The sequence below is a fragment of the Myotis nattereri genome, assembly GCF_964212035.1.
Source record: "Myotis nattereri genome assembly, chromosome: 2".
NCBI classification, from domain to species: domain Eukaryota; kingdom Metazoa; phylum Chordata; class Mammalia; order Chiroptera; family Vespertilionidae; genus Myotis; species Myotis nattereri.
Genome location: NC_138076.1, coordinates 203,233,732 through 203,260,966, shown reverse-complemented (window position 1 = coordinate 203,260,966; position 27,235 = coordinate 203,233,732). Strand labels below are relative to the sequence as shown.

Below are 27,235 nucleotides of genomic sequence, written 5' to 3'. Positions count from 1 at the left end.
TACCTCAACTGAAATCTTGTTCTTTTTCAAGAACTTAGAATCCTATTCAACCTTCAGAAACATCAGCTGCTTTTTCTCCTGCATCCTTCATGTAGAGCTACTTTCACATTATATACCATTTTCAAATTATTATCCCCCCAGCATTAGAAGGTAGAAATCTCTGAGACTCTCATAATCCAACTATATCCAACTACCTAACTACTTCCTCCTGTAGGCAGGCATCTTTACTAACCTTTTAACCACTACCCTACATTAATTTATCTTGGACTCTGAAACCTACTCCAGTTCCCCTCATGAGTCATCATTTTAGGGCATGTGATTTCAAATAGCTGACTATCTGCTGCTGGCTTCTTAAATTTGGCAGAGAAGTAAGCTATCTAGCAGGATATTTCAGAGCAAATCTTCTGTATGTGTTGGGACCTTATTCTCATAAACATGCACACATGCATTTTCCAGCATATTTTCTATTTTTACTTAAAAAAAGTTAAGCCTATCAAAAAGTTAAAATATAGTATAATGGGCACCTGTGTATCTTTCACTAGTTCACCATTTAATATTTTGTTAATATTTGTTTTCTTTTATCATGAAATATTTAGAAGTTGCAGACTTCATGTCACTTAGCCTATAAACACTTTCATATGAATCTATTAAGAAATAAGACATTTCCCTACAAAGGCATAATACATTATTATACCCAAAAATAAAATAAAGTAATATATAATATATGTTCAAATTTCCCCAATTTTCCTCAAATGTCCTTCCTTTATCACTATTTTTTTTCCTTATCTAAGATATGATTAAAGATCATCCACTGCATTTGGTCATCAGGTCTCTTTAGTCCCCTGACCTAGAATAGTCTTCTAGTCTTTTTTGTCTTTCATGACACGTGATATTTTTTAAGAGTCAAGACTAGGTGTTTGGTAGAATGCCCAACATTCTGGATGTCTCGAATGGTTTCCTCATAATACATTCAGAATAAGCATTTCTGGCAAGAATACAACATAGGTACTTGCTATTACACTTGCAGCAAGATGCCACATAATGTCAGTATGTCCTGTTATTGGTGATGCTAAGTTTGATCATCACTTGATGAAGGTGAAATATAGCAATCTCTCCACTGTAAAGATACTTTTCCTCTGTTATTAATAAGCTATTCATGGAATAACTTTTTGATGACATACTCTATTCTCCAAAAATATTTTAGAATTCACTAATGATTTTTGTCTGCTTTCAAGTATTACAGTAGTGATTTCAAAACAATTTTTCTGCCTAAATTTCCTCATCCCTTCTTTGTTAGCATTCTTCTGTAAAAAGGAACTTTCCCTCTGCTCCTCTAACCTTTATTATCACTATGACGCATGGTTTCTATTTTTTATTCAATGTATTAATGTATTTTATTCAATATATTACAATAGATTTCTATCATTATTCTTTCTGAAATTCAAATTGTCTCCACCTTGCTTTTTCATGCCTGACTCAATAAACTGTTATAATCCTATCTAATAAAGGAGAAACATGGTAATTAGCCGTACCTCCGCTACCCTTCCCATTGGCTAATCAGCGAGATATGCAAATTAACTGCCAGCCAAGATGGCAGCCGACAGCCAGGCAGCTGGAAGCGAACATGAGGCTTTCTTGCTTCAGTGATGGAGGAAGCTAACCTTCCCCGCCTGCCTTGCCGGCCTCTGAGCTTGCAGTCTGAAACATTGTTACAAATATAGAAGCTAAACAAACTCCAGAAACCTGCTTTCAGCCAGCCGGGATCTCAGAGCTGGAGTTGAAACAGTGTTTCGATTACAGAACCCAAACAAACCAGATACCTGCTTTCAGCAGCAGAGGCCTAAGAGCCGGAGCCAAGCCTCAGAGCTAAAGCTGGCCCAGAATAAAAAAGAAAAAAAGAAAAAAGGGAGCGGTTGGGAGCTTCAGTCACCCACCAGCCTGAAAACAGCCCTCAGCCCCTCACCCAGACTGGCCAGGCACCCCAGTGGGGACCCCCACCCTGAAGGGTGTGTGACCAGCTGCAAACAGCCATCATCCCCTCATCCAGGCTGGCCAGGCACCCCAGTGGGGACCCCCACCCTGATCCAGGACACTCTTCAGGGCAAACCAGCCAGCCCCCACCCATGCACCAGGCCTCTTTCCTACATAGTAACAGGGTAATATGCCTCCCAGCACCGGGATCAGCGGAGCAGCGAGGCCTCCCGGCACCAGGATCAGCGTGACAGGGGACAGCCACCAAACCCCCTGATCGCCCTGCAGCTCTGTGTGTGACAGGGGGCAGGGCCACAACCTCCCTATCCGCCCTGCTCTGTTCCTGACAGGGGAAGGCGCCCCAACCCCGATCGCCCTGCGGCTCTTTGTGTGACAGGGTGCGGCGCCCCAACCCCTCCCCCCCATGGGCCCTGCTGTGTGTGTGACGGGGTAGAGCCATAACCTCCCCAAAGGCCCTGCCCTGAGTGTGACAGGGGGCGGTGCCCCAACTCCCCTATCGGCCCTACTCTGTGAGTGAGGGGGGGGCTCCTCAACCCCCTGATCGGCACTGCTCTGTGCATGACAGGGGGGAGCTCCCCAACCCCCTGATGGGCCCTGCTCTGTGCGTGACAGAGGGGAGCTCCCCAACCCCCTGATCGACCCTGCTCTGTGCATGACAGTGTACGGAGAGCTAACCCCTGATGGTCAGTGCGCTCCCACAGGGGGAGCGCTGCTCAGCCAGAAAACGGGCTCATGGCTGGCAAGTGCAGTGGCAGTGGTGGGACCCTCTCCCGCGACTGCCGGACATCCCCCGAGGGCTCTGGAGTGCAAGAGGGCGCAGGCCAGGCTGAGGGAACCCCCTGAGTGCACCAGGCCTCTAGTTATTAATAACAAAGCTTAGTTTTCTAAAGTATTTCTCAGTTCTGCATTCTTCTCTCAAGTTTTAAATTATGTTCCAAAATTACTACTGACTCAAGTCTATAGATCTGCAAAGTCCAATAAGACAGCCATTAGCTATTTATTTACTTTTTAATATATTTTTATTGTGTTAAGAGAGGAAGGGAGAGGAAGAGAGAGAAACACCAATGGTGAGAGAGAATCACTAATTGACTGCCTCCTGTATGCCCCCCACTGGGGATGCAGCCTATAACCGGGCTTGTGCCCTGAGGTGAACTGCGGGTTCATAGGTCAAAGCTCAACCACTGAGCCACACCAGCGCTATCAGGGCCCATTAGCTACTTAAATGTAAATGAAATAATATTTAAAATTCAGTTCCTCAGTCCCATTAGCCCTACTTCAAGTGTTCAAAAATCACCTGTGTTCGCAGCTACCATACTGGACAGTGCCGGTCTAGGTTACATGGTATTCTAGAACAGTGTTAGCAAATAAAAATACAAAAAAAGTAAAAAGAAACAGGTGAAATTGATGTTATTAACCAGCTATTTGGCATTTATTTTATACTTTACACTTTGGCACATTTCCATTTGGACTAGCTACATTTCAGATGTTAAACAGCTGGGTGTAGCTAGAGGCTACTATATTAAATAGTATGTTCTAGAATAGCGGTCGTCAACCAGTGCTCCATGGACCACTGCTGGTCCGTGAGGTCTGAAAGGTTGGTGACTGCTATTCTAGAAGACCCCTTTTTATTGAAGTTGGAAAGGTCTCAGAATACTGTAGTCTTAAAAAAAAAAAACATTATATAAATTGAGACCATAATTTGTATAATAAAAACAGGAACATATGTTTATATAGGTTGTCCCAAAATTCACGCAAGAAGTAATTTTGATAGAAAACACAGGTTTATAATTAAAAATTGTAAATTTTTTATTGATTCATAAAGTATACAGTATAGGGTTATGTATGGAATAGCACATCAGGTAAATGGCCTCCACAGCTTTGCTGGCACATATGTAAAGCTGTGGACTTCACTGGTCTTCACTGTCCCTGCTCCTGGGCCATAATTGGTACTTGGTAATGCTTATCAAATTGAAGGGATTGAAATCAAAGGGCAACAGATATTAGAATCTGATTCAATAAACCAAGTAAAATTAGGCTTTTATTTTTTGTTGTTGTTGTTGTTAATGCTCACGCAAAATTCAAATCTTGCGTGAATTTTGGGACACCCTATATATTACCCCCTAGTCTTTCTTCTTAAGTTTTATATAAACATATACTTTATAAATCTCCAAATATAGATTATTCCAAAATGAGATTACCTTGCTGCTTTTATTGTTTCTTCTGCAAGGCCTTCTTCTTTTACTAATTCTTCAAAATTTATAATATCTTCAAGATCAGGCACAAATCTACATAAGAATTTGAGAAAGAATTTATGAAGGCAAGATAAATAAGGTACAATTGAAACAGAATAGTACTGTTGGACTCTAAATTTTTCCACTACATATTTGAAAAGAACTTTGCATTTCAGTTATATTACTAATATCATAGCTTCAGTTCCAAAGTTGAATTTTATATATAAACTAGAGGCCCGGTGCACAAAAATCTGTGCACTCGGGAGGGTCCCTCAGCCCAGCCTGTGCCCTCTTGCAGTCTGGGACCCCTCAGGGAATGACTACCTGCTGGCTTAGGCCCGCTCCCCAGGGGACTGGGCCTAAGCTGTCAGTCAGACATCCCTCTGGCAGCCCGGGAGCCCTCGGGGGATGTCCACTTGCCAGCGGGGAGCAGGCCTAGCTGCAGTCAGACATCCTTAGCACTGCTGAGGAGGCAGGAGAGGCTCCCACCACCACCGCTATACTGGCAGCCGTCAGCCTGGCTTGTGGCTGAGCAGAGCTCCCCCTGTGGAAGCACACTGTCAACCAGGGGGCAGCTCCTGCATTGAGCTTCTGCCCCCTGGTGGTCAGTGTGTGTCATAGTGACCAGTGATTCCCAGTTGCTCTGCTGTTAGGGTCAATTTGCATATTACCCTTTTATTATATAGGATAATCAAATTTTAATCTTTAAAATCACATAATCTTTAGAGCCACTTACAAACTGTACTGATAAAAGAGCAATAAAGATTTTCCAAAAGTCTGCTGTAATCTTAAATTTTAAGAAAAATATTTTAACTAGAATAATTAATAGTTTTCTTCCATTTTTTATATCAAATTACATCAATAAGAAAAAACTTTCTATACAATTTTAGAATAGATTTAAGTAACATAAAAATTTTAAATGGAATAAACAAAGCAAAAGTGATGTTTTATCCATACCTAATGGCATTGCTGCTACAATGAAGACCACCAGATCTTATCATTCGTACATAGCCCATAGCATTACCTTGAAAATTGCACACACAAAAAAATCAGATATAGTTATATGTAGTAGTCAACTACAAGGTGTCCACTCCTTATTACCAAAAGATTCAGCTGTATTTTATTTCAGTTCTTGCTCCATAAAAATGAAACTTACATATTTGTACACTTAAAATGTAAATATACATACTTATATACATCTATGTTAAATCCTTTAAAAATAAATTAACTCATTTGATAAACTAAATGCTGACTACATTAAAACGTTTTTACTGTAATTTCTTCCCTCTCATATTGAGTCAGTCTATCAATTATTTCTGCACCAACAGTCTAATCATGCTTGAAAAACTTTTTTTTTTTTTTTAAATATATTTTATTGATTTTCCACAGAGAGAAAGGGAGAGGGACAGAGAGCTAGAAACATCAATGAGAGAGAAACATCGATCAGCTGCCTCCTGCACATCCCCCACGGGGGACGTGCCCGCAACTCAGGTACATGCCCTTGACCGGAATCGAACCCGGGACCCTTCAGTCCGCAGGCCGACGCTCTATCCACTGAGCCAAACCGGTTTCGGCTTGAAAAACTTTTGATAAGTTACTCTAGTGAAAGAAAGCTAAGCTCAGACACTCACATATTACGTTATTTGTATGAAATATTTAATATATGAGATAGATTCTTGGGATTTGTACTTTATTTCCCAACACTGTGATTATAACTTACCAATTTGGCTGATGAGTTGCCTGAACTGATCAAGGTAGCTTTGCCCTTCTGGGGTTATTCCAAGTTTTCTGATGCCTCGATTGAATTTCTCTGCTCTTTCAAATGGATACTAGAGAGATCATTTAAAGACTACTTTTAGTAATAAAGACCCCTAAAATATAAAATGCCTACCAATCAACCAGGCCAATACCACTTTCCTCTCTAATTTTGTATTTCCATTGTGCTTAACAAATCACTCAAGTCTAATAAGAAAATTTATAGCACAAAAACTACCAATGTTCAAAGTCAGTATAAAATAATTTTTTTTACATAAGCTAAGGGGAATAATTATTAATGTCACCAAACTTAAGTTTCTCACCACCAGTATTAGTCTCCAAACACCCAACTATTCTATCAGATAAATAAACGAAACCAACTCCTCCCTAGAAACATTTGTTCAGAGATGTGTGAACGCATTTCTGTGGGCTGAATAGGTATTAGGGACTTATATAAACACACTCTTCCCAAGTAACACACATCAGCCAAGCTAAAATTTCTGGTAGCTATCACCAATAAGAAATTATTTTTCGAGTCTTAGGTGATTAGAAGATATAGGAAATGACTCATTTTTATTAATAACAAATGAAAACAATTCTTACACAATAATAGCATGGTTATTTCTTTGAATACTAGTAATTTCTATTTCAATAAAAATGGAAGTTAATATAATTATCTGATAACTTTAATCTATAATTTTATCATTTTATAAGAAAGCAGTATTTTTCTGCTCTGACATTAAAGAGAACTACCACGTAATATATAAGACAGTTGGAACTAAGTGATGCTTAAGAAGGGTAATTAAAATAGTTCTGGATGTGGCAAATCAAATATATGACCCAACTAAGGCTACTGGTTCTCTATCCAAGTGGCTATGTGCCTCTGTACTGTTACCACTTACAATTCTTTACCTCACTATGAGAAAACTCAGCCTGGAGGATGAAGAGAAAACAGCATTCTTAAAAATTACTAGAGGCCCGGAGCATAAAATTTGTGCATGGGTAGGGTCCCTAGGCCTGGCCGGCAATCAGGGCCAATCGAGGCCTTCCGGCTGCCGGCTGGGGCTTCCCTTCCCTGGCTTCTGGCTGCCTGCTGGGGCCTTCCTTCATTCCACGCTGCCCCCTGGTGGTCAATACACATAGCAAGCGATAGAACTCCTGGTCTCCCGGTTGAACTCCTGTGGGGACACTGCATATTGGCCTTATATCTATAGATAGGTTGGGATGTCAATTGGTACAGTACGTATCCTAATTTTAAATACACATATTCTTTGCCCTAAAAATTTCTCTTCAAGGAATATGTCTTTCAGAAATAGTCTGTGAGCACACAGATAAGGATGCTACCTGTAGCACTATTTGTATCACTGAAAAATGATTCTAAAAAACTAAATATTCATCAGTGGGAGAAAGTTAAATAAATTTCGGTATACATATTTACTATCAACTCTTAAAAAGAACAAGGTGGATTGATATGTACTGACATGTAATAAACACACTGTAAAACAATATATATATAGTATTACTCCATTTTTGTTAACCATTTGCTATATACACAACAGTTGAACTGAACTACCTTAAAAAGATTATGTAAAATACCTTATGATCATTTTGGTCCTTGATTTCCCTGAAAAATCGAATATCTTTAATCAATCTGGATTTGATATGTTCATCATACATAAACTGGCTAAATATGTAGAACTTCTTTTTCAAAAACTGGTACGTGAAATTAACCTATAAAATTGAAAAAATTAATATAAAAATTAATTTTAAATCAATATTACTGAATATTTATATCATAAAGTCTAATATTTATAAAGTCTAATTTACATTGGACCTGAAATATTTAAAAATTTTTATTCCCTAACTTTATAGAACTTTCTATGAATTCCTCTTCAATATGTTTACTACAAAAGGAAAAGAAAGGAAGAAATGGAAAATACTTTCATAACAGGTCTAAGAACTATAGAAAGAATCACAATACCAGATTCAACACTCTTTAAATCATAAGCCAGTCAGAAGTTTCTATGTTTCTCCATCTATAAGATTACTTATTACTAACATTCATGTCTAGAATGATACTGGAAGACAGTAAACATTCAATTATTTATCGAATACTTTGAGCATTTCTTACATGCAAGTTATGTAAAACACAGTTCTCATCACGAAGTTTATAGTCTAACAGGAGTGACAGACATTTTAAACAAGTATACTTTAAAGAAGTTATTAAATCTGAACTGCAATTTCTAAACTGAGAAGTGTAGGTGCTTTGAGAATGAATAACAAAAGGCCTCGACTGAAAACCCTGAAAAACTAAGATTTGAGCTGAGATTAAAGTCAAAATAACATAATTAATTCCGACCTACAGATGGAAGTCCTGTACTAAATTCCATCCCTACCACTTCCAAATACTAATTGCTTTAGCACATGTATGCCACTTTTAAGAGTCTTTCATTTACCCTGTTATAGAAATGGGTGCTTTCTCAGAATTTCTCGTGCTTAGTAGTAGCAGTCTTAGTAGAAACAGTCTCTTCTTTATCTTCCTCACTCTTATCACTGGGCAACTGTGCCAGCCTCTAATCTTCTTCTTCTTTGCTAACTATATCATTATCAGACACCATGAATTTACTTTCATTAATGTGATTAATTGATTAAACAACTATATCCCCTGCCAGATTGTAATTACTAGGAGAGTAGGAAATGTCTCTTTTTGTCACCCTAATGCCTAGCACAGTGCCTTACATATAAAATGCCTTACATATAAAATATGTGCATAATTTTATCTGTTATATGAGTATTTGATAAAGAGTTTATTTACCCTTAAACATTCAGACATGGCCTTTACATGGATGACTCCCTTATTTTAAATTTGAAACTCTAACTTTCTGTCTCATTTCTGTACTGGTAACCACTAACGTAGAGCTCCAATTGTATCACTTATCAACTCAAATACTTTAATGGCTCCCCCACTATATACTACAAAGGTCCCTATATACTTTTCCAGTTACATAACTTCCATTCCCTTATTCCAAAATATGTTTGTAACATTTTACTATTTTAGCATTCACATTTTTTTTTCCTCAAGAGGAAATACTAGTAAGTATGCCCTGAAAACCAGGCAAATTCAAAGGCTTCTCTTCTTCCACAGAAGGAAAAACAGTATACAAGTGATTTCTTTAAGTAATTGATGCCCATTTCGAAGATTCAAAATACTTTTTTTTTAAATATATTTTATTGATTTTTTACAGAGAGGAAGGGAGAGAGATAGAGAGTTAGAAACATCGATGAGAGAGAAACATCGATCAGCTGCCTCCTGCACATCCCCTACTGGGGATGTGCCCGCAACCCAGGTACATGCCCTTGACCGGAATCAAACCCGGGACCCTTCAGTCCGCAAGCCGACGCTCTATCCACTGAGCCAAACCGGTTTTGGCAATTCAAAATACTTTGAGTAAATTGCTATTCTTATGGATATCAAATAATTAGTATGCCCCCCCAAAAAAAGCATGAGTAATACTGTTATCAATGATTCCCTTTTAAAAGCAACTTTCAGAAAAAATATCAGACAATCCACACAGACATATACATTTATGCTGATGCTCTCAAATCTGTATTGCTTTTTATAATGATGACCCTGAGATGGTAAGATATTGTAAAGTGCATTTGTGTCACAGAGCTTCCATCACATCCAACACAATTTTAGTGCCATATATTTTAATTATACCAACCAGAAAAATGGAAATTCCAATATAATATAAATAAGTAGTAGTGTATACTGACCAGAATATTCTATGAAAAAACTATTTTCCAAAATAACTAATTAAACAGTGGTCTACTACCCACCCGACCCCCAAAAAAGATTCTTACTGTTGTATTCATGATTCCTGTGCCATGTGTTCGAATTGAATTAGCAATATGCCGAATATTAATAGTGTTCAAATGTTTGTTATTGCTTGTTCGTTCAATAAAAATCTGCAATGAAACAAATTTATGCTAAATAACAATACACTACATAGCAATCCCTGGTCAGTTATCAAAAAAATTTCAGAATCTATTTCATTAAATTTAATTGGAAAGTTATTCAAGAAGATAATAAAATCAAAGCAAAGGAATAAATAAGATGAACTCTAAACAATTATTTTTTGCTTTATTTTACCAATTTTCACTATTGAGAATCAATCCTTTACCCTTCAGCCTTCCTATTATATATCCACACACATTAAAAAAAAAAAATTCTAAGACCCACTCACCTGATTGTTGAGATTATAGAGGTATCGAGACACAAATATATGAATGTTTCTCATAATTTCTAAAACGTCCAAGCCCTGCAAAACAATCCACAGAAAAGCTCTATATTATTAATTTAAGATAATCAGTAACACTTGTATTAATATACTGACTTACTATTTATATTCATTTCCCAATATAGATAGATAGATACTGGAGGCCCAATGCACGAAATTCCTCCAAGGGGCTTGGCCCTTGAAGCCATGGCGGCTTGACTCGGCCCTCCGACCAATCGCATCACACCCGCCTTGGCTGGCCTGCCGCCAGTGCGTGTCATAGCGTGGTCGTCCAGACAGTCAATCTGCTGTTTGGCCATTCGGTCAATTTGCATATTTAAGCATTTTTCCTAAGATATTAAAGTTTATGTATTATATCTAGATTTACAATCAGTTGTGTGACCTTGACTAAACTTTTTATAATTCTGCAGAAATCACCTGGATATCCCAATATGTTTCTGGAAAGCTATATCAAAACCTATATGCACAGGCATACCTCACTTTACTGTGCTTCGCTTTATTGCACTTTATACATATTGCATTTTTACAAACTAAATGTTTGTGGCAACCTGCTTGGTCAAGTAAGTCTACCAGAGCAGTTTCCAACAAGCTCAGATGATAGCATTATTATAGCAAAAAGTATTTTAAATTAAGGTATGTACATTTTTTTAGACATATACTATTGCACACTTAGATTACAGTATAGTATACATATAACTTTTATATGCACTAGGAAACCAAAAAATTTGTGTGACTTGCTTTACTGGGATATTCACTTTTATTGCAATGGTCTAGAATAAAACCTGCATATCTCCGAGGTATGCCTGTATTTCAAATGTTCACCAAAAAGTGAAGTGTAAACAGGAAGCCCATGGTAATTTCTCTAAAAAAGCAAATTAGCACCATCTAATATTTTATTCTTAAGTATGAGATTTTATAAAGCAAATATTTTCTTAAAAAATAAACATGTAATAATAAAGTTGAAAAAAAAGATTTCTTAAAGAAATGTTATGCTACAATCAGAAACATTTTATACCATACCTGTTCCAAAGTCTGACTAGGAAGATGTGCCTCTGTCATAACCAATCCATAACGCTGAGTAGCTAAATTTCTCATTTCACTGTAAGTGGCCCAGTCATGAAGAGCTACTGTTGTAAGATTGTAGAACGTCTTATCTAGGTAGTGAGTCACATAAGCTAAAAAAAAAAAAATTTTTTTTTTCTCAAAAAATTTCAGATTCATAAAATGGTAGAAAAGAGAAATAAAACTAAAAAGCAAACAACCTGTCTTTGAACATTAAATTTTCCTTTTTCTAAATAAGATGCTAGGAAAATAAAAATACACAAACAAAAAGAAACTAAAGAATGGACTAATACTAAAAAAGATATAAGCCCAAAGTTTCATTTTTGTTATTTGTTCTTTAAAGTGAGGGCAAAAAGATATAGAATATGACTTTCAAAAGGAAAGCAGAACACTCACCTCGAATGTCAATGAAACGATTGAAAAACCGAATTGGATTCAGAGAGAAAAAAAGGGCCAGGTCTTTCATGCCAACTTTGAAAGGGTTTCGGTCATCCAGCTTTAAATGAGTATGCACAGAAAGGCGCAGATCCTTCTCTATTTCTTTGCACAACTTGTCCAGCAAGTGCTATTCACAAAATAATTAATATCTTAATTTTTCAAAATTCAATTATACTGTTCTATGTTTTAACCATTAGCATTTTATAACCAGTGCAATGATAAAAAATTTGTCAAACTGGTTTAAGATTCCAAATACTCTATGGTAAAATATTATTTTTATTGGGAAAGTGAAAATTACTTTGCTCTCCATTTTAAACCAATGATTTTTCTGCCCAGGAAGCAGTTAAACTCTAATTTTTATTTTCATTAATACTTTAACACCCTTGAAAGAAAATCAAAAGCTAATGCCAATGGCTTCATTACAAGAAACATGAATGTATACTATAAAGCTTAAGATTTATGGGAACAAGCAACAAAAGAAAAATCTTGAGAAAATGGAAGAGAAGAAATATTTTTAAAGCTTTCTTATAATAATTAAAAATCACAAAACTTGCCGAAAACGGTTTGGCTCAGTGGATAGAGCGTCGGCCTGCGGACTGAAGGGTCCCAGGTTCGATTCCGGTCAAGGGCATGTACGTTGGTTGTGGGCACATCCCCAGTAGGAGATGTGCAGGAGGCAGCTGATCGATGTTTCTCTCTCATCGATCTTTCTAACTCTCTATCTCTCTCCCTTCCTCTCTGTAAAAAAATCAATAAAATATATTTTAAAAAAAAATCACAAAAATCATTGAGCTAAAAGTAATGATATTAATCATCTTTTCTGGTCTGCTATGGAGTTCTAAATACTGTCAAGTCATATTTTATTTTCTAAATAATGTGTAATAGAAGAAATTATGAAAATTCTCCATAACTTTATCAAACCTGAATAAGGTTTATATTGTGAAGTTTACTCATTTTTAATTACTCTTTCCTAATAAAAATATCATTAGATGAAACTTTAATTTTAAAGATAACGGTGTTTATAATACTTCATTCAAACAAGGGAAGATGCACTATATTGCATTTGAATTATTTCTGCTACACAAATAAATCTTTCAAATATATAATGTCCTCCTTTTAGTCAGTAGTGCTCCAAATGAATTTAATAAGATATTGACAGTTAAGTTTAATCCTATCTAATAAAAGAGAAACATGGTAATTAGCGTACGACCGCTACCCTTCCCACTGGCTAATCAGGGTGATATGCAAATTAACTGCCAGCCAATATGGCGGCCGGCAGTCAGTCAGCTGGAAGCAAACATGAGGCTTGCTTGCTTCAGTGACGGAGGACTCCAACGTTCCCTGCCTGCCGCTGCCGGCCTCTGAGCTGCAACTCTAAGCAACTATGTTACAAATATAGAAGCTAAACAAAACCCCAGAAACCTGCTTTAGTCGCCGGGCTTCAGCCAGTAGGATCGCAACACTGTTTCAAATACAGAAGGTAAACAAAGGCCAGAAACCTGCTTTCAGCAGCGGAGGCCTAAGAGCTGGAGCCTCAGAGCTAAAGCTGGCACAGAATAAAAAAAAAAAGAGAAAGGAGCGGTTGGGAGCTTCAGTCACCCGCCAGCCTGCAAACAGCCATCATCCCCTCATCCAGGCTGGCCAGGCACCCCAGTGGGGACCCCCACCCTGATCCAGGACACCCTTCAGGGCAAACCAGCCGGCCCCCACCCGTGCACCAGGCTTCTATCCTATATAGTAAAAGGGTAATATGCCTCCCAGCACCGGGATCAGCGTGACAGGGGGCAGCACCCAAATCCCCTGATCGCCCTGCGGCTCTGTGTGACAGGGTGCGGCGCCCCAACCCCCTGATCAGCCCTGCTCTGTGCCTGATAGGGGGGAGCTCCCCAATCCCCTGATCGCCCTGCGGCTGTGTGTGTGACAGGCTGCGGTGCCCCAACTCCCCTATCGGCCCTACTCTGTGAGTGACAGGGGGGAACTCCCCAACCCCCTGATCGGCCCTGCTCTGTACATGACAGGGGGGAGCTCCCCAACCCCCTGATGGGCCCTACTCTGTGCGTGACAGGGGGGAGCTCCCCAACCCCCTGATCGACCCTGCTCTGTGCATGACAGGGTATGGAGCCGCAACCCCCGATGGGCCCTGCTCTGTGTGTGACAGGGGGTGGCGCCGCAACCTCCCCATCGACCCTGCCTTGAGTGTGACAGGGGCGGTGCCCCAAACCCCCAATCGGCCCTACCCTGAGCGTGACTGAGGGTGGCATCACAACCTCCCAATCCGCCCTGCTCTGTGCATCACAGGGGGCGGCGCCCCAACTCCCCAATTGGCCCTGTTCTGAGCCGGACCAGGGGCTGCACCTAGGGATTGGGCCTGCCCTCTGCCACCAGGGACCAGGCCTAAGCCAGCAGGTCGCTATCTCTCGAGGGGGTCCCAGACTGCGAGAGGGCACAGGCCAGGCTGAGGGACCCCCCTCTCCCCACCGAGTGCACAAATTTTTGTGCACCGGGCCTCTAGTATTTAATAAAATATTGACAGTCTTAAGTGTATTAGTAGTAGTAGCATTCAATATTCAAACCAATTTTGTATTTGCATTCTTCTAATAAAGAGAAATTTAAATATAAATATACTATTTATTAAAGTAAAGAAAATTTTCCGAATTTCTACTCTGGATCTCTATATAAAAAATTAGAAATTAAAGACCAATTTAGCACAATAGTGATACTATAACTAAAAATGGCTTCTTTGCTCTAGACCAGTGGTTCTCAACCTTCCTAATGCCGTGACCCTTTAATACAGTTCCTCATGTTGTGGTGATCCCCAATTTGATTTTTACAAATTGAACATAATTAAGGGCATAGTGATTAATCACAAAAATATGTAATTATATATGTGTTTTCCAATGGTCTTAGGCGACCCCCAGAGGGTCGCAACCCACAGGGTTGAGAACCACTGCTCTAGATAGTGATTTATAAATGATTTTAAATATGTGAAAGCCTGCTTCAATCCAAAATGTTTTCCCAAACATTGCATTCCAAATACATGTTCTAAGTTTTTCAATCTCATATATGATGTTACCTCATTTAAAATTTCCATAATTTCCTTGTCATAGCAATCCAGAAGTATTTCATACGACTCTAAATGTCTTGAATGCATCATAGCAGGTACACAGTCACGTAAAGCACTGAACATGTACTAAGAAGAAAATGAGAATGTGCATACATTTATAAAAACCAGGTCTCTAATCTAAATATTACAAAAGTTAATTATCTATCTTGGAAGACAAAACCTCACTCTGAAGGCTAATTGCTCTTTTTATACATGACTGTCTTCCTTTCCTAAATGAGTCAGATTTTAGTCTCTAAAGTTCCTATTTTAAATATACAAATAATTCACATTCACTTATTCTTTCCTATTTTGAGCATTCAAATACATTTCTTTCCATACAGAAATACAAAGGTCTAAATAATTGTGACATAAACTAAAATCAAGAAAATGAGAATGATTATGAATATGAGGGGAAGTGTTAAATTGTATATTAAAATTAATTTACTAAGTATTAATATGAAATTTAACTATAGCCTATATACCAGGTGTACTGGTTAATAATGTGGATGTTTTTCAATAGATGGAGTTACACATATGTTGACATATATGCAATTTGATATGTATGTTATTTTGTTGTATTGACAGCAAGCTTCAAAACTTCGTATGCCAACTTTGCTAAAGGTGTTAACATCATAGATATTTTTAGGCTTAAAAATGTTGAATTTCGTGCCAAAAAAAAGCATTTGCAGGAAGTTTTAATTCATTACTTTATTTTGAGGAAAAGTGCTGCTGAAAGCTTCAGGAAGCTTATGGTGAACATGCTCCATATCAAGATACTTGTGAACGCTGGTTTAAACGCTTTAAAAGTGATGATTTCGAAGTGAAAGACAAATAATGTCCAGGTCAACCAACAAAGTTTGAAGACCAACAATTACAAGCATTATTGGATAAAGATGCATGTCAAACTCAAAAACAACTTGCAGAAAGATTATACGTTGCTCAGCAAACAATTTCCGATCGTTTACAAGCAATGGGAAAGATTTTAAAGAAAGGAAAATGGGTGCCACATCAACTGAACGAAGACAAAAGAAAAACTGAAAAGTCATCAGTAAAATGTTGCTTCAGTGGCACGAAAGAAAGTCTTTTTTGCATCGAATTGTGACTGGCGATGAAAAGTGGATTTATTTTGAGAATCCCAAACGCACAAAATCATGGGTTGATCCAGGTCAACCATCAACATCAACTGCAAGGCCAAAGCACTTCGGAAAGAAGACAACGCTCTGCGTTTGGTGGGATCAGGAAGATGTGGTGTATTATGAGCTGCCGGGAGCCGGTCCATGCTTGCTGTTTCAAGGGACCTGGCATATATGGCATACTGTTCTTAATATGTTTTCTCACCTTCTTGGCACTATGTGTTTTAACTAAGGTCTCTGAGAAAGGTTGTTTCCCCAGGTAGGGATTTTCCCCTGAAGTTAGGGAGGGAATAAAACCTCTTAACTAAATGCCAGGTGGGTAATTAATCACTTTAACTACGAACAATCATGCTTAAGCTACATAATCTTTACTCCCTGGAATGGAGATAAGAAACGCCCTAACCTTTGTAATAGAGATTGATAGGATTGAATCAACTGGTATAAATACAGATGTAACAAGACAGCAAGAGACAGAACTTAGAACACAGAACTTAGGAGACAGAACCTAGGCACAGAACCTACACAGAACGTTCTCTAGAGACAGAAGAACTTCGCTGGAGAGAACATGGCAAAAGATCCTGGACAGAAACTGGCCTCAGAACCTAGAGACAGAACCTAGCGAGAGAACATGGCAAAAGATCCTGGACTGAACCTGACTACAGAAATTGGCAAGAGAACCTGACTAGAACCTGGTGACTGAACCTGGCTGGAGAAACTGGGCAGAACCTGGCTGGAGAACCTAGCAAGAGAACATGGACACAGAACCTGGCTGGAGATCCTAGCCAGAACTTCGCTGGAGATCCAGACCAGAACTTGGCTGGAGAACCTGGCTAGAGATCCTGGCTAGGCTGCTGATCAACTGAACACTGTCTCCGTGTCATTCCTTCTTCGCCGACTCCGTCCACACCTTTGGGGACCCCTGGACCCGCTGGAGTTGGACCCCGGCAATGAGCTTCTAAAACCAGGTGAAACCATTAATCCTGATCGCTACCGACAACAAATAATCAATTTGCACCACGCTTTGATCATAAAACAACCAGAATGGGCCAGAAGACACAGCAAAGTAATTTGCTTCATGATGATGCACCATCACACACTTCAAAACCAGTTAAAGACATGTTAAAAGATCTTTCCTGGGAAGTATTAACCCACCCATCGTATTCACCAGACCTTGCTCCTTCAGATTACCACGAGTTCCAATCAATGGCACACGTACTTTCTGAGCAGCACTTCACAACATATGAAGTATAAAATTAGGCCTCTGAATGGTTTGCCTCAAAACAAGTTCTATTGGGATGGTATCCACAAATTACCTGAAAGATGGAGGATATGTGTAGCTAGCGATGGACATTACTTTGACTAAAGCACTTTTGATGTTTCTCTTGGAATTATCGTGTTTTCTTTGATTATAAAATCCGCATTGTTAACCGGTACACCTAGTAAATGCTATTAAATATGCCTACCAATGTATAAAACAGCATTAACATTCAATTTTAAAATGATTTATTAAATCAAATGATCTATTTTAAAACTAATTAGAATAGTATGTACAGTGACTAAAAAGTGATGGGTTTATTCTTTATATTATCCTTTACTTACATGTAATCTGGCTGCGTCAACGGCATTTTCATATACGTCATCTAAATAAATTGGGAAGACAGCTCGATGCCAGTATAAAAAACAACAGTCACACTGTGCTTGCACTCTACAATGTAAAGGAGTAATTAGTGGTACCAAAATTGAAGTACTCCCCCAAAACTAACCCCTTACTCATTTTGGTGTCCCCCAATATCACTTAATCCAAAATTAGTACGGAAAAGCCACAAAATGTTTCAAATTGAACAAGGGTAACAAAATACTCTAATACCTGACAGTTTCAGAATTCTGCACACATGATTTAGTTTTAAAGACTATATGAAAAACAAAATAACTTAAATAGAAGATTTTAAAATACATTTTCAATGTCACCTGATATGTCTACACTTTCAATACTTGAATCACATGCACTTTTTACCTGTCTCAAAACTGAACAGCAAAGCCTTTTTAAAAACTGTGACCAAAAAACAAAAACCAGTTACAGTTAATATGTCTACAATCTTTGCAACTGACTACTTCTGACCTTATGGGGCATCAAAATGATCATTAACTACCTTATAAAGAAGCCGATTCAGTATTTCTTCCAGGGATGGGCTGTTAAATGCAACTAACTACAAAAATTTCAGCTTCTCAGAACATTAAATAGAAATTGTGCTGTAACCTTAATTTGGCTGGGAATTAAAATGCAGAAAACTCGTTTTCCCTTTAAGAAAACTGCTTACTCTTTAGTTAAAAATAAATAAATAACGTCACAGGAGTTACAAAACAAGCCTTCCCAAAATTAATTCATCTTAATGACTGGCTACCAACAATGTAATTCAAATTCAGATCTCAAAATAAAATTACAGAAGACTATTTGACGTGGATTTCTAAGTCTCTCATAAACAGATGAAGCCTTAGGAAAAAGCAACAATTTTAAATGTCCACTGGAGATACCCATCACAACAATCACAATGAGCATCAGGGTCCTCCAAATGCTTTCACGGCTATAACATGTGGTCTCCTGTGAGTTCTTCCAGGAGCTATATCCTTACTACAGGAGCAAAGCTAAAGAAACATGATTCCTGGTAACAGTCTAATTCTAGTCATGCTCAAGAAATTGCAGGGAGGAACTAATGGTCTATCTGGGTTACATTTCTCCTCTTGCTATGCTAAAAAGACAACTGATGTCTCCATAAGCCCCCGCCTGGGTTTCTGATCACCGTTCTTCTGTCCTTCCCCTTTTGCCTCCCATCATTGTGCCTATGTATGCAAATTAACTGCCATCTTTGTTGGTGGTTAACCGCCATCTTTCTTGGCAGTTAATTTGCATATCGCCCTGATTAGCCAATGGGAAGTGTAGCGAAGGTACAGTCAATTATCCATTTTGTCTTTTATTAGATTAGACCAGTAGCCCAGTGCATGAATTCGTGCACACTGAAAGGAAACTAATTAGAAGAAATATTTTAATATCGCTACTCACCCTTTCTCTATAATAGTAGTGTCAACCAAATTCACAATCAACAATGACAGATCAAAACACATAGGTGCGATTGGAGCTAGCGAGAGCTTTTTATGTATCGCGCATGCGCGAGTCAACTTAGCCTTGTATAGATATAGAACAAATTTGCTTAATCAGACCTTTCTGACTTAGGTAAACGTTTTCTAGTCCAGTGAAGCACCCCAACTTCTCTTTCAGGTAATTGTCAGCAACACAGCAGTAAATATCAACATGAAGCAGATTATTATTATAGATCACACAGGGAGAACAAAGAGTAAAATATTTAACTGCAGCAGTGTTTGACTATATTCTGCGCAGTGAGAAAACCGAAGTCATTTTCTTACTTCCTTTAAGTCGGGTCAAGTTTCTAAGCTTTCTAAATCTGTTTTCCAGCTAATGAAAAGAAAATAGGATTCTACCAAGTCTCCTATCTACCTATTCCAGGACTTCCATGAGGATCAAATGAGATGAGGCTCGGGAAAACACTTCACAGAAACTTGGTTACAGTGTAAAGTGTTTGCACCTGGCTATAAAGCAAGTGGTGGTCCTGGGCTGAAGAAACTGCAAGGAGGCTAGTTGTCACTAGGGAGAGGAAGCCAGGCGTTGCTACATGACATCATTACCTGGACAGAGGGAAGGACACTTAGCATATTAGCCTTTTATATATTATTTTTTTGAAAGAAAGAGGGAGAGAGAAACAGATGTGAGTGAGAAACGATCTGCTGCCTCCAGCATGCCCCCAGGCATGTGCCTTGACCAGCAATCAAACTGGCAACCTTTTGGTGCACAGAATGACACTCAACCAAGCTACACAGGCCAAGGCATTAATCCCACCTTTCGAATATCATTATAAATCCCTACTTACCTTTCTCTAAGTTCACTGATAAGATCCAGCTTTTTCAAGACTACCTGAAGTGGAAAGAGTTCTTCATCTTTAAATGTTTTCTATCAGGGAAGAGAAAAAAAGGCAGAGAAGTTGCAGTCAAAGTAAGAACAGGGTCAATGAGAAGAAAATTATGAAATCTCAGGTCTTATTTTTATTACATAACTAATAGCAATACACTTACCAATTGTGTGCCAACACTGAGTGCCAAAGAAACAATAAGGCGTCTTTGCTTTGTGCTTGGTCCATTTAGAGTGTTTTCAGCCAAAACTAAAGCAGAGAGCACATCAAGACGCTGTTCGCTATATTTTTTGTCAGAAATTACTCTTTTCTTAAAGATAAAAGAGAAAACAGGACATATTAGCTTTATTTCTGAGGCAATAACAAAAGACTCGAAGACATCTTCTCAATAATCTTTTCCATGATTCACTTTAAGAGAGCTTCAACAATACTTTCCCTGTTGAGCATCTTCTGACACTATTGTGTGCTTTATTACTCCTGCAACATTATTGATTAGCATTGTTAGAGACAGCAAATCTATAACAGACACACTTTAAGATTTCCATTATTAATTTAATAAGGAAATATTTTCTTTTAAAAAGATACATCATAATTTAAAACTACATACAATATCATTTTTTAATGTGTTTATTACATGCTACAAGTTCGGAGAAAGATAACCCTGAGCACTCTAGTAAAAATCACAAAATACTGTGGAGATAAATAAACAAGAATATTATGTTTGAAGGAATGGAGTAACAGGCTGAACCAGAAAACACATACAAAGCAATAGAAAAATAAACTAAACGGCTAATTATGCTGAATATATAACAACTTTCATACCTTGGCCACAGAAATGGAATTAAGAGCCTGATGTTGAAGGTGCTGTGTTATATGTGAAACTGAATCAGCTACAACCATGCTTCTCCTGTAGAACATATGCTCTATGGCCTAAAAGAGACAAGAAGTAATTTTGAAAAAATTAACTTAAAACTTTTAGGCAAAATTACAGAATATTTTATTACCTGGGGCTAGGTAAAGAACTTATAAATGAGATGCAAAAAGCACTACCATAAAGGGTAAGGTTGGTAAATTCAAGTATTATACAATTAAAAATTTCTGTTCATTAAAAACCACTATAAAGAAAATAAAAAGGCAAGCCAAAGTGTGAGAAAATATTTGCCACACACAAGGGATTAGCAGTTAGAATATTAAAGACCCCAAGTGCATGAAATATTTTTAAAGACATAATTCAATATAAAAATGAACGAAAGACATGAACAGATTTTACACAAAAGAAACAGATACTAAATTTTGAAAAGATACTATCATTAATAATCAGAAAAATAAACATTAAAGTCATAATCAAAACCATTTATATACACTTATTTGTCAAAAACAAATAAGCCTTATAATACCAATTGGTCAGTTGGGGAACAATGGGAAGTCTAATATATTGTGGGAGGTATGTAAAGTGATATAACTACTTTGGAAAATAATTTGGCATCATCTTGGAAAGTTGACAATGTACATAACACAATCCAATCCTATAAAATACCTCAGAAAAACTCTTGGCACAAGTACACCAAAAGACATATACAAAAATGACAGCAACCCGAAAATTCATCCACAGGAAAGCTGCACAGCAATGGAAAGGTCAGAACTACAGCTATTCATCTCAATATGGACAAGTTCAAATACAAAATTTTGAGTAAAAAAAAAGGTAAGTCAAAGAATACATGAAGAATTACTCCATTAATATAAACTTCAAAAACATATATAACTGAACAATGAATGGTCTATAGATTCATCCTTATGTGGTAAACTAAAAATACAAACAAGGGAATGATAAGCATAAAATTCAGGACAACAGTTTCCTGAGGGGACAGGATAAGATGCAATCAGGAGAGATAACACAGGGGGGTTTGAAAATATAAGTAATACTAGTATTCTATTTCTTAATTGTGATGATAGTTTTTTAGTATTTATTATTTTTAATTAGCTGATATACACTTCTGTATTTATATTTCTTAAAAATTAAATATAGCTGGTAACATTTCCTTAGAGAAAAAAACTAAAAATCCAAAGGCACAATTTCCAAAACAAATCTTTTTCCTAAGCCAGTGATGGCGAACCTATGACACGCGTGTCAGAGGTGACACGTGAACTCATTTTTTGGTTGATTTTTCTTTGTTAAATGGCATTTAAATATATAAAATATCAAAAATATAAGTCTTTGTTTTACTATGGTTGCAAATATCAAAAAATTTCTGTACGTGACACGGCACTAGAGTTAAGTTAGGGTTTTTCAAAATGCTGACACGCCGAGCTCAAAAGGTTCGCCATCACTGTCCTAAGCTAACCTAAAAGCATTACTAGCAGAAATTTACAAGTATCCCTTAATTTCAATTTTTAAAAGAGGTTATGTAGACTCTTCTGCTTAAAGGGGCTTTTATTTTGAATTATATAGAGTAAGCTAAGAAATACTTCACCATATTTCCAGAAGTATACTCTGGTTCTTAATTTATTTGACCACTCCTATAAATACTACTAGACAACTATTCAAATCAGAAGATTACAGCACTTCCTCTCAATTACAAAATAAACAGCCACATGTTTACTATCCTCATGTGCATTTGAACACCACAAAATAATGGATAATGCTCCATGGGTATTATTTTTTTAACTCATACAACATACTTAAACTTCCAAAAGTAAATCCTTACTAATACTTGGGCTAATCTTTCATTTTCTTTCTTTTCTGTCTCATTACATGTGAAATTTTAATGTAGTTTCAATATATTGGCCATTCATAGAATGTTTTTTTGTTTGTTTGTTTTTTGTTTTATTTTAATATATTTTATTGAATGTTTACAGAGAGGAAGGGAGAGGGATAGAGAGCCAGAAACATCAATGTGAGAGAAACATCGATCAGCTGCCTCCTGCACACTCCCCATTGGGGATATGCCCACAACCAAGGCACATGCCCTTGACCCGAATCAAACCTGGGACCCTTGAGTCCTCAGGCCGATGCTCTATCCACTGAGCCAAACCGGTTAGGGCTAGAATGTTAATCATAAATTTATTTCAGTGGCTAATTCCTTTATCCAACTAAGAGATAAGTACATTTTCCCATAACTTGTTATTCTCATATAATCAGAATGTCAAATTTTAGAGGATCATCATAACTTAAGCCCGGGGTCATTTCTAAATTATAATGGCAAGGTAAAATAATCTAAAACCTACCTTGAGAAGTTCAACAAGCCTGCATAATGCCTTAACTGAGGTTTTGGTCATTGGCTTTTGCATGGACATGTAGAGATTCATTGTGGTTTTAATAATATTACTAATACTATATGCATATAAGAAGCCCTATAAAAATAAAACATTGATTATAATCACATAAAAATATTTCATTTCTTCACAATTTCAATCTCTATGTAATAATTATTCATCAATTTACCAATAATTAATATTTCTAAATGTCATTTTAAAGTCACCTCTTATTTCTAAATACTCTTCCCCCCCCACAATGTTATACATTGTGGTTGTTTCAAGCAGCCCTTAGAAGATTTTTTAATCTATCACATGCCAGAAATTTAGTACTGCTGAAATTATAGTATATAATCACAGTTAAAAGAATCCTTACATTAAAAAAAAAACACAAACTTCAGAAAAATTATTATAATGTCAGGAAGATACCTCTTCACCCATACCTTATCTGCCACACAAGAAGATAAAGGCTCCTATCTGCCTGAAGCTTAAGACAAGAGCTGAGGACTCTAAAGAACTAGGAATTTCAAAATGCTCTCTGGCCAATAAAGAAATACAAATGTATTTCTCAGTTTGAAACCACTGCCCCCTTTCCTTTTCACCTGGGCCAACACTCACAGTCCACCTGCTACCATGTTCCCTGCCTATGCTGGTGCTAATCAGGACTTTCTCTCCTCCCAGCCCAGTGAGAACAAACTCTTGCCTACCCTTCTATTCATGAAGGAAGCACATGGGTCTTTTGAGGTTAAAAAAAAAAAAATAGTGCTAATAAATCCAGGGAAACAGTAGGGCATAAGAAAATGGGACAAATATTTACATTAGACCCAAAAAGGACACAGAAACACAAAGATAATAATGGAGACTCTTTGAGTTTATAAAGGACTAAAAAAGATACACTTACAGGTTAGAGATGAACCTAAACTATACTACTGTGGACATGTCCATGGAGCTCAGCTGCAGCTATATGCCAGTGATTCTGAACCTCTGTCTCCTGCCCTACCATATGTGAGAGATCAAGTACTCTCCCATCAGTAACAGTGGCTCACTAAAGGAGTGACACTCAATGTGGGGTGGGGGTTTCTCTGAACCAATAATAGCTTGGTGGTAAAAAGAGGTGCTAAATTAAGAGAATTAAGAAATGAGGCAGGGAGAAAAAGGGGGGGCTATCTTTTTGGAGGTAAAGAGGATACAGAATTCATGGGCTGATATCACACCACTCCCAGATAGATGGTCAATAATTTGTGAAGGATCTATATATATAAAAGCCCAGCGACCAGAACAGCAGAAAGACCGGAATGACCGGTGGCTATGACATGCACTACGGCAGCCAACCAGCCTGATCTGGGCTCTGATCGGCCACCAACACCTCGATAGGGGGTGGGGCAGGCCAGCCAACTGCCCGCGGCCCCTTTCCCTGGCTGGCCTGGTGGGCCCCTTTGGGGTGGGCTGGCCGAGCCCCACCCATGCACAAATTATGAATTCATGCACTGGGCCTCTAGTATGTGTGTGTGTATGTATATATGTATATATGTATATATATGATGTATAGTATTTTAAAAGTATAAATGGGGAGGGAGATGTCATGGGTCTGGTTTCTGTTAACAGCAGAATAAATAATTTGGACCAACTTTCCCACTGACAACTAGAAAATCCAGGAAAAACATTTTTAAAAACTTCTTGGAAGGCATTAAAGCTATCAAGAAAAAAGGAAATGTAAGACCAAGATCTGGGAGAATAAAGTGAGAGAACTGAGCTTGGCGATGGAGGCTACTTTCCCTTAGAGCAGTAATTTTCAACCAGAGTGCCATAAGAATTTTTCAAACATGCAATACTTATTTGGTCAGGGGCACTGACCTCTTTTCCCTTAGATTGTCAAATAAAAAAATGACAACAGTCAACACAGCAATAGCCATCCAGTGTGAATAAATCAAAAATTATATCTATTTTTTTGTTGGATCGGCAATATATTTTTTTGGTATGCCACAGAATTTTAGTAATTAATTAATGGGTGCCATAAGATGAAAAAGCTTGAAAATCACTGCCTTAGTGGCTTCTGCACATTCCAAAAGAGGAAAATAAAGACAGAAGCCAAACATATCTTTCAACATCTCACAGGAAGGGAAAGAGAATAAAAGTAGGAGTTCATGGCCCATAGGAGTGGAGAGTATCCCAGTAAATCACTAGACTCTGGGTTGGGATCTTGAAAAACTACCCCTAAAAGGATGCAGTGAACTGGGGGGGGGGGGGGGGGGGGGAATAAACAAACAAATAAACAAAAACAGTCACCATAGGTCCCACTTCAAATCATCTCAATGCATGACTGGGTTGAGATGACCTGTGTGACTAGTTGTCCTCTCTGGAGGAATAAAAACAATATCCAGATACTGAAATTATATCTATAGTTTTTCATACATAATGTGTAACACTATAAAATAACCAGGCATACAAAGGTAAGACAAATCCAAGAACAAGAGAAACAATAGCTAATAGAAATACTGTATCCAGATAATAAAATTATTAGATAAAAGCTTCAACATAATTATGCCAACTATATTGAAGGAAATAAAACAAAATTATTTCAGAAGAGAACTGGAAAGTACACAAAAAAGAAACAAACTGAAAAGTAAATTGATTAAAATTGAGAACTCCATAGATGAGCTTAATAACAAAGTAGACATAGCTGGGGGGAAATTAGAACAAAGAGAAAATAATAGAAAAGTATTTGAAAATTTAATGGCTGAAATTTTCCCACAAATTCCAGAAGCTCTACAAATCCTAAGCAGCACAAACACCCACAAAAAAACCCACATGTAGATGCATTAAAGTATATTACTAAAAACCAAAAAGTAAACCTTATAAGCAATTAAAGAATGACATATATTAACAAAGCAACAAAACTGACAGCTGACTTCTCAACAAAAACAAAGGAAGCCAGAAGACAATAAAATGGTACCTTTAAAAGCTGGGGGGGAGGGGGGGGGGAGCAGGGGAATTCCTACCATCCTAAAATTCTACATGTAGCAAAACTACCTTCAAAAATAAAGTTAAGATTAAGACATTCAGACAAAAAAACTATGATTAACTCATCAAAAAGAAAGTCATTTTAAATTAAATACTAACAGGTATTCCATAAATAGAAGGATGAAGAGATGCAGGAAGGAAGAAAATCAACAGAATGGGAAAAAATTGGGGTAAATCTAAATGAACACTGACTATAAAAAACAGCAACAGCAGCAATAACACCTTGTGAGGTTTAAAATATATAGAGGAAGAAAGTACAGAGCAACAGCACAGTGAGAGGATGATAAAGAGAATTAAAGTGGTTTAAAATCCTTACACTGTCTGAAAAGTGGTAAAACTACTACTTTACGTTGGAGTTGAATGAGTAAATCGTGCATCTTAAAATCTCTACAGCAAGCATGTCAAACTCAAAGGCTAATACGGACCAAATAAACAAGGCATGCGGCCCATGGGCCGAGAGTTTGACATGCTTGCTGTACAGTAACTATTTAAAAAACAGTATTCAAATTCAAAAGACAGCAAAAAAGAAAAGGGACCTAGAAGAAATGAGACATATAGAAAGCAACTAGTCAGGTGATAGTTTTAAATTCAAATACATCAGTAATAACATGTACAGAAAACAGTTTAATGAAAAAATAAATATGATCAGATTGGGGGAAATGTACGGTGCTTATAAAATACACACATTAAATATCAGGAGCCAAACAGGTTGCAAGTAAAAGAACAAAAAAAGACATACTATATAGACCTTAACTAAAAGAAAACTGTTACAGGTATGTTATAATCACACAAAATAGACCTACAACTAGAGAAAAAAAAGGGACATTTCATAATTTAATTCACAAGGAAAACAATTCTCAAAGTTATGCACTTACTTAGTATCAAACTATATACAACAAAAACTGACAAAGCTACAAGGATAAATGGACAAATCCACAGCATCAGTGGGAGAGTCTACCCCAATTCT

At 37.5% G+C, this 27,235-nt stretch overlaps 1 protein-coding gene across 1 annotated transcript in view; it reads right to left on the bottom strand.

Moving 5' to 3' along the window:
* WASHC4 (WASH complex subunit 4) overlaps window positions 1–27,235 on the bottom strand; it is a 62,673-nt gene that overhangs the window by 9,585 nt on the left and 25,853 nt on the right. The window contains exons 15-28 of the mRNA XM_081082891.1: window positions 23,221–23,346; window positions 20,818–20,925; window positions 20,159–20,305; window positions 19,957–20,036; window positions 17,615–17,720; window positions 14,853–14,969; window positions 11,738–11,906; window positions 11,300–11,454; window positions 10,226–10,300; window positions 9,843–9,947; window positions 7,575–7,709; window positions 5,944–6,052; window positions 5,181–5,247; window positions 4,191–4,277 (exon numbers count right to left, since the gene is read on the bottom strand). Coding sequence (XP_080939017.1) covers window positions 4,191–4,277; window positions 5,181–5,247; window positions 5,944–6,052; window positions 7,575–7,709; window positions 9,843–9,947; window positions 10,226–10,300; window positions 11,300–11,454; window positions 11,738–11,906; window positions 14,853–14,969; window positions 17,615–17,720; window positions 19,957–20,036; window positions 20,159–20,305; window positions 20,818–20,925; window positions 23,221–23,346 — 1,586 coding nt within the window. The remainder of the gene's footprint in view (window positions 1–4,190; window positions 4,278–5,180; window positions 5,248–5,943; window positions 6,053–7,574; window positions 7,710–9,842; window positions 9,948–10,225; window positions 10,301–11,299; window positions 11,455–11,737; window positions 11,907–14,852; window positions 14,970–17,614; window positions 17,721–19,956; window positions 20,037–20,158; window positions 20,306–20,817; window positions 20,926–23,220; window positions 23,347–27,235) is intronic.